This window comes from Myotis davidii, unplaced genomic scaffold (assembly GCF_000327345.1).
Source record: "Myotis davidii unplaced genomic scaffold, ASM32734v1 scaffold168, whole genome shotgun sequence".
Taxonomy (NCBI): Eukaryota; Metazoa; Chordata; class Mammalia; order Chiroptera; family Vespertilionidae; genus Myotis; species Myotis davidii.
Window position 1 is genome coordinate 47,039 of NW_006383016.1, and position 8,485 is coordinate 55,523.

At 50.9% G+C, this 8,485-nt stretch overlaps 1 protein-coding gene across 1 annotated transcript in view; it reads left to right on the forward strand.

Annotated features, from left to right (window-relative positions):
- NOD1 (nucleotide binding oligomerization domain containing 1) overlaps window positions 1-8,185 on the forward strand; it is a 22,167-nt gene extending 13,982 nt beyond the window's left edge. Inside the window, 2 exon segments of the mRNA XM_015558189.1 lie at window positions 3,965-4,048; window positions 5,099-8,185. Coding sequence (XP_015413675.1) covers window positions 3,965-4,048; window positions 5,099-5,171 — 157 coding nt within the window. The 3' untranslated portion in view covers window positions 5,172-8,185.
- Window positions 8,186-8,485: the final 300 nt, after the last annotated feature.

Below are 8,485 nucleotides of genomic sequence, written 5' to 3' on the forward strand. Positions count from 1 at the left end.
CTGCTGGTCCTGTAACCACTACTATACTTTGCCTGTTCTGGGCATTTCATAGACATGGAACCACAGCATGTGGCTTTTTGTCTCTGTTCTTTCATAGTGTACGCTTTCAAGGTTCACCTACATTCTAGCACGTATCAATACTTCATTGCTTTTTATGGAGGGTGATATTCCACTGTATGGCTAGTCCACATTTTATATGTCCATTCGTGAGCTGGTGGACAGTTGGGCTGCTTCTCCTTTTTTACTATTATGAGTAATGCTGCTGTGAACATTCATGTACATGCCTGTGTGTGATCACACATTTTCATTCCTCTTGGGTGTCTACTTAGCAAGGGAATTGCTGGGTCACGTGATCACAATTAACTTTTGAACAATTGCCAAACTGCTTTCCAAAGCATTGCTCTACTTTGCATTCCCATCAGCAATGTAGGAGGGCTCCCCTTTCTCCAAATTCTCTCCAACCCTTGTCGTTGTCCCTCTTTCTGAATCTTGCCCTCCTTGTGGGTGTGAAGTGGGGTCTCATTGTGGTTTTGATCTGCACTTCCTTGATGACTAAAAGTGTTGGGTGTCTTTTTAGTGTTGCTGTTGGCCGTTGGTGTATCTTCTTTGGAGAAATGTCTCTACATCCTTTACCCATTTTTAAGTTGGACTATTTGCCTTTTTATCGCTGAGTTGTAAGAGTTCTTGATATATTCTGGGTACCAGACATTTATTAGATACTAGAAGCCCAGTGCACAAAATTCATGCAAGGGGCTCAGCCCTCACAGCCCCGGCTTCCTCTGGAAGGTCGTCCAGACGGTCATTCTGCTATTCGGCCATCCAGTCTAATTAGCATATTATGCTTTTATTATTATAGATATGATTTGCAAATACTTCCTCTCTGTGGGATTTCTCACTTTTTTATTTTGTTTTTAATGAAAGTTGTAGAGAAGGTTATTCCTGCATCATCTCAATAGTTTCTTCCTTGAGCCCTAGTTGGTGTGGCTCAGTGGATAGAGCATTGGCCTGTGGACTGAAAGGTATCAGGTTCGGTTCTGGTCAAGGGCACATGCCCAGGTTGTGGGCTCAATCCCTAGTGTGGAGTGTGCAAGAAGGCAGCCAATCAATGATTCCCTCTCATCATTGATGTTTCTCTCTTTCTCTCCCTCTCCCTTCCTCTCTGAAATTAGTAAAAACATGTTTAAAGCAAAATAGTTTCTTCCTTGTATTTGCCTTATTTCTTCCTACTTGGTGCGATTTGGCTTTTCGTTCGAGGACCTCTCTGTGGTCTCTGTCCAGCTTTAGCGGTGATAACCGTGTGCTGGGGATGCCCCTGTGAACAGCTGTACCGTGAGCTTTCTCCCGCCCACTCCTCCAGCGGAGACCACATATTTCTCCCTGGAAACCTGCACTTCCTGCCACTTTGTGGCCCTTCGCAGTGTCCTCACACACTTGAACTTCATCACCCTTTCGGACAGGCGTGGGTCGAACTCCACACCTCTCTCAGCTCCTTGGGAAGCGACTGCGGGAAGGAGCATGGACATGCCCTGGACGGTTCTGGCTCCCGTCAGAAGTCACAGAGATTGAGCTTCATTTTGACCGCTGGCGGGCGCTTCTGCCATGGCCGCAAACGGGAAGAGACCCAGGGCTGCTTCTGGTTTTTCACTTTCTGGAGGGTGACTTGAAGCAGACGTTTTTAATTTTGAGGAAGTCCGGTGTGTCTGTTTTCCCCCTTGGCTGCTTGTGCCTTCGGTATCTTACTAAGGAACCGTTTTCTGATCCCGGGTCCCAGGGATGTACCCCTAGCTTTTCCTTGAGGGCTGTAGTTTTGCTCTTTGATCCACATGAAGCTAATTTTTGCGTATGGAACGAGGCGACAAGGTGTAGCTTCGTTCTCTTGCACGTGGTTGTCCCAGCACCACTCACTGGAAGGATGATCTCCCCCTTTCCAATGGCCCTGGCACTTTTGCCAGAAATCAGTCGACCACAAATGTAGCGCTTCTTGGTTATTTCTGGGTGTTCTCTCTAGTCCACGGATGCACACGTTCATCCTGTGCCAGCAGCATTGTGCTGATTAGTGTCACTTTCTGGTAAGTTTTGAACTCAGGAATTGGGAGTCCTCTGGCTGTGTTCTTCGCCCTCAAGGTTGTCTTGGCCATTCTGGGTCCCTCGCATTTCCTTATGAACTTTAGATCGCCGTGTCAGTGTCGGTACAAACAGCCGGACTGTGCTTCGTGTACATAATTTTGTTGGATTGGTTGGTTTCCTTTATTTTCCTGGCCTGTAGATTGTCTCTTAAGCCCTTCCCCAGGTCAGGCCAGCCCCCAGCGGGAGCGAGCTGGCCAGGACTGGAGAGGGAGTCTGTGCTGCATTGAGCAAGCAGAACCCTAGGGCCCCGGTCAAGGCAGCCTGGAGGGCGTGTGTGCCCGAGCACAGCCAGAGCACAGCTGGCCTTTTGCCAAGTCTGGGCTGGAAGCAGCTCACCCGCGCAGCAAGGCCAGTGGTGGCTGCCTTGAAGGAAGTCACTAGAACGCGGCAGAGCTGAACTGAACGCTCTTGGACTGAACGCAGAACTCTGCACCCACTGCCAGGGGCTCGTTCTGCTCTTTTGGCAAAAAATGTCAAGTTACATGTAGTCATGCTTATTAGGTCATCACCTCTGCATGAGGCCCGGGGTCCCAGCCTTGGGGAGAGGTGGCTGGAACACTGGGTCCCAGCTGCAGGCTGCTGCCACTGTCCTGTGCGTGGGCAGTGATGGCGACAAGGGCTCCCCTCCCCTTGGGCACCGTAGCATGGTTGCAAGAACTGCTTCAGACACGTCCCATTCAAACCTCACACACTGCGGGTAGGAGGTTCTCTTACAGTTACTCCCATTTTACAGATCACACAGCTGAGGCACAGAGAGCCTGCTTATTTCTTCAAGGACCCATAGCTGGGAAGTGGGGAGTGTGTATGTGGTCTGCTGCCTCTCTAAGGGGTTGGCCCTTCACACATAGGTAGAACTGCCTGCTTGGGTCCAAGCCCCGGACGTCTCAGGGTCAGATTCCGCAGTAGCCTCACTCTGCAGATAGCCAGGAGGGAGGGGCGAGCCTGTGATGAAGGCGGACACATCACTGCCTCGTGCTGCACCTACTCCCCAGTGGGGTGCAGAGGAGCTGCCCAGGGGAGCATTTCAGGGACTGCCGGGGCTTCCCAATGGTCTGCACCCTTTGCTCCCTTTGTATCGCTGCTGCCCGAGGTAATGGGGCTGCTCCTCGAGGCCCCATTATCACTGCTTTCCCACTGGGGCCCCAAGCGGCATCAGGACTGTTGCTCCTCTCTCCCTCTCAGATGTCGGGGAGGGCATCGCCCCCTCTTAGAAGCCTTTGTTTTCCCCAAAGAAGAGAATGGCCAGCTGGTTGCTACTTAAACTTTAAAAACTGCCTTGAAAAAACAAAACAAAACAAAAAAAACCTGCCTTGTCCTCTGTGTGTAACACATCCAACAGCAACTTGGGCTTACTCCTCATGGGTGGCAGAATACTATGGCCTTCCTGTGACATTACGCCCTATACATAGAAAAACAAAAACAAAACAAAAAGCTGCCTTGCCTTTCCTTCACCACCTGGAAGGAGACCTGGCTGCCCATTGCCTGGTGTGCGTCTTGGAATCTGTTGGGGTCTCCAAACATTTCCGACTGGGCTCCTCTGCAGGGAAATGTGCCAAGCACACATGCACATGTATGTTCACGCATTAAACTGTCTCTATGGGAACACAGATATAGGACACTCACTATAAAAACTACAGAGAAATCAAGCATTTTAAAGGCTTTCCTTTATTCTGGTGGACTGGATGTACATGATGTTAGCCAGATTAAAAGTCACGTGGATTCAGTTCTTCCCGACCCTGTCTCTTCCCCCACCAGCCTGTTACAGTTACCCCGATGAAGGGGGCAGGTTTGACCGGCACTCTGTACCTGTTATAGACGACACACGTTCTTCTTTCAGGCTTATCCAGAACCGGATCACAGCCAAGGGGGTCGCCCAGCTGGCAGACGCCTTACAGAAGAACACTGGCATCATGGAGATTTGGTAAGACCCGCCCTCCCCCTGTGGTAATGGCAGTGCATACTCAGCACCAATGGCTGTGTGCCAGGTACCCCGGAGGGCAATTCCATCTTCCCAGCCACCCTCACACAGTGATCCCTTTCCTAGAACCAGTCCCTTCCTGCGGGTTCTGTTGCTAGCAGTCACCACACTGCATTGCAACAGCTTCCTCTGTGGCCATCTCCGCCAGACTGTGAGGTAGGGCCTGCGTCCTGGTCACCGCTGTGTCCCCAGGAACTAGCGCTGCTCCTCATTCGTTTGTTGAATAACCAAGTGCTTGCGTGCCAGGCACTGTGTTGGCACAGAAAATCCAGTAGCGAATGAGAAGGACCTGCCCTCATAGGTTTACCATCTATTAAGGGTGACACAGTGAAAAAAAATCATTCAAACCCAGCTGGTGTGGCTCAGTGGTTGAGCAGCGACCCATGAACCAGGAGATCGAGGTTGGATTCCCAGTCAGGGCACATGCCCAGGTTGAAGGCTTGATCCCCAGTAGGGGGCGTGCAGGAGGCAGCCGATCAATGACTCTCTCTCATCATTGATGTTTCAAGCTCTTCCTTCCTCTCTCTGAAATTAATGAAAACATTACAAATTAATTTTTAAAAAATCATTCAAGTGATTAATTAAATCGTGGTGAGTGCTATAAAGGGGAAAGCTAGGGAGGGAACCTAACACAGGTGAGGTTCCAGGGATGGTCTCCTTAAGGAAGTGGCATGGAAACTAAGCCGTGAAAGATGACTAGGAGTTAGTCCGTGGAGGTGCGAGGGAAGGTGTCCCAGGCAGGCGGAACAGCATATGCAGAGGCTCAGAGGCAGGAAGGAGCGTGATGTCCAGGAGCTGTGTGTCTCGGGGCTCAGACAGTGTGGAGGAGGGTCCACAGGGGCGGAGGACGGGGAAACTAGACCACAAAAGATGTGTGTGTCCTGTGGCACAGGCGGGTGTTTGTCCTAAAAGCAACAGGAAGTCATTGAAGGTTTGAAGCAAAGGAGGATGTGATCAGATTTGCATTTTACTCGTTTTCTTTTTCTCCAACAGCCTCAATGGGAACTTAATGAAGCCCGAGGAGGCCGGAGGCTTTGAGGGTGAGAAGCGGCTTGTCCTTTCCTGAGAGGACGCCTTCCTGTCCGAGGATCTGGCCCTGGGAGGGCGCTAGTGGCAGCAGCCACTCTGCGGTCACCTGTCTTAGGTGTCATCTTGCAAGGGGACTGCCTGCCGGGAGCCCAGAGCCTTCACAGATGCTGATAGGCCAGCTCCCTGCACAGCTGGTGCAGTTTCACAGGGAAGCGTGGGCTTTGTGAGCCATGTTGGTTCCTGGAAACATGCCATGGAGACATTCCTGAGTGCCCATGATCGCTGTGACCTGCATCAAGAGGAATGACTGAGCTTGTACAGCGCCTGCCCTGGCGGTGGGGGAGTGAGCGGTCACTGCTGTCCTCACTGAGCCGTCGAGGGCGTGGTGTAGAGTTGGTGCCGAGTTTTTTGCCGAGAAGATGCTCCATGAACAAGAAGTGTTCTGCCTGAAATCTTCCTCCTCGGTACCTCCCCATGTGTTGCTATCCTTCCCGCTTCACAGCTGTAGATACTGAGGGGTGTCCTGTGTGGGGTGGTAGTGGGTGCCAAGGAAAAGACCTGGCACAGGCTTTTTTATCCTGGGGCCTCACTGCCAACCGAGACCACTGGCTGCGCTCTTAGCTAAGAGCAAGGGCGATGCCTTCATGATGCTGCGTTTCCACTCAGGGGTTTCCCACGCGAGGCTGACCTCCTCCGGAGACTAACACCTGGCAGAGCTGCTCTGCCCCAGGAAGACTGCCTGCCCCCAGAAGAGGCGTGGCTTACCTTGTGGTCCTGGCACCCACTGAGCCTCCTCTCCCCTGCCCTTCTCAGGAGGTCTCCTGCCTGAGTGGCTGTGAGGGTGACGGAGTTGGAGCCAAGGGTCAGGCAGCTCCGAGGACCCGCTAGCATGTCAGGCCCCGACCACAGTGATGGGCGCATGGTGGGTGCTAATGGGGGAGGGTGGCGATAGGATCAGACGACCTGCCCTTTCACCAACCCATTTGTTAATAAATACTGAGCACGCTATTTCTAATTGCCTGAGTCCGGGGTGCTCTAAGGGAACCAAAACTGTGAGCTCGCTGTTTGCTGATCCCCACACTGGACAGAGGCATCTTCATTCTGGTCCTTCATAGGCCTTTCCATCCGACCACCAAGTCCAAACAGGTGGCTGCTCAGAGGAACTGACTGAGGCAGGGGGCTGGGACCAGGGTATACTGTTTTGGGCCAAATTTCACGGCTCCCTGCTATGCCATGAGAGGTCCTGGCAGGCCAGGTCCGATGTCCACGATGTTCCTCTGCCATTAGGCTGAGTGGAGGACCCAGATGGGCCGTCACCCACTGTGGCAAGAGGCACCGAGCTGAGTGGTTAAACATGAGAGGGGAAGGGACGAGGGCCCCCAGCAGTACCTTTCCGTTCTCGGAGGTGCAGCCTGCTGGGTACAGCCGCCCTGTTTGGAAGGGCTCAGTTCTAGAGGTCCCCCTGCAAGTTATGGGGAAAATTCTGTGCAGTCATCCAGCCACATGGTGGCCATTCCCTTAAGGCGCTGCTTTGACGGTTCCTACCCACCCCTCCCCTCCCCCTCCCCCCAGGTCTGCATATTCACCTGCAGTCACCCCGGATGCAGAGCCAGAGAACCACATTTCTCAGCCGACAAACCAGGATTTGATCACACCACTCACTCTCAACTTTTCGAGCCTACAATATACTCAGAAACTACCACAGATCACGGCTTTTAGAGACTAGGAAAATTTATGTGCTGTTGGCTTAAATTCTATTTGGAAATACCTTGGTCCTCTAGGTGATGAAGGAAAGATTTTTCTCTCTCTTACAAAAGTGGAATCAGGACCTTAACTTGCTGGGCTGAGACGTGGGGACTTTTCCTAGGCAAGAAAGACACAATTGGAAATGGAAAAGAAAAGAGAATTCCACAAACTTGGATATAACTATTTCTTTTCACAGGACGTCTCGGTTGATTTTGGGAAAGAAGCCACGGCTCCCACCTTTCCAACGTGCATTTCTGGCACGGTCCTGCTGACGGTGAACTTACTGAAAAGCCACGTCAAGTCACTGGGCAGCAAGTCACTGGGCGGCTTCGGGCTGGTCCTAAGGCTGCTGGAATCTCAATTTCCTCCTTGAAAATGGGAATGCGAGGGCCCTGACTCGCAGGGTGGTTTGAAGATGAAACGAGCTGATGCAGGGAAAGCAGCACAGAGCCGGCACAGGGCCACTGCTCAACATGCTCTGGTTATTATTAAACCGATGTTTCCCTTTTCTGCTCACAGTGGAACCCATAGGTTGTTCTCATCTCACTCTTAGGTTTAGGGAACTTCTCAACAAGGTCAAACATGGGGCTGGAAGGTCTCAAAGTCTCCGAAAATATTCAACATTGAGTTTCCTGCAATAGCCTAGCTTTGTCAGTGAAAAGCACAGGCATTAGTTTCCATCATTGTTACCAACGAGTCCTACCATGTAAGTGTCGCTCACGGAACGGGAGGCGGGCTCGTGTCTTCCTGGCACAGCAGGGAGTCAGCCCCACCACTCAGAGCCGCCCAGGAGCCTTCGCCAGGCGCATTTTCAGCTCCTGAACTGGGAAGCAGCAGTTGGCTCATTGCTATTTCGATCCACATCCAGGGGTGGCACTCATCTACTTTAGTAATTACTCACTTAAACAACCACCAACTGACCAACCAACCGTGCTGTGAAGCTGAGAGGCAAAGCCATGACCATTATCCCCGGCCCATGGGTAAGAATTTTAATAAAAATGGAATTAGCTCCTGAGGAGGCCCTGAATCAAGTTACCCCACAGATGGGCTCGAGGCAGAGCAGCGGGGCCCAGGGGCCATCCCAGCACGATTCCCTCAGCCTTAAACTGAATCAGCTGCACCCAAGACCAGCTTAAAACTTTCAGTGGCACTAAGACTGAAAAGGTCATGGGCCCCCAAGGATCTGTAACTTAAAATAAACAACAGTAAATTATAAAGTAAGTGCTAGAGTGCTAAACAAGTTTCTGGTTTTCCCCTGATGACTTGGGTGCTTTCTTGGGGAATAACAAATATCAAAATATCTCAGATTATTTCTTGATTTTTTTTCTGTCTCATTGCTTTAATTATAAAAGCAATATCACACTATGGAAAGAAAAATTTAAACTGTTTATAACATTGAACTAACACAGGCATTTTACTTTTTGCATATTATCTTCCCAGGTTTTGCCTTCTTTGAGGCATTTCCCCCACCCACCCACCCTTTTTTTTTTACTGTGGTAAAATATGTAACATAGAATTTTCCATCTTACCCATTTTTAGTGCACAGCTCAATGGTATTACATACATTCACACTGCAGTGTAACCATCACCACCACCAGGACTCTT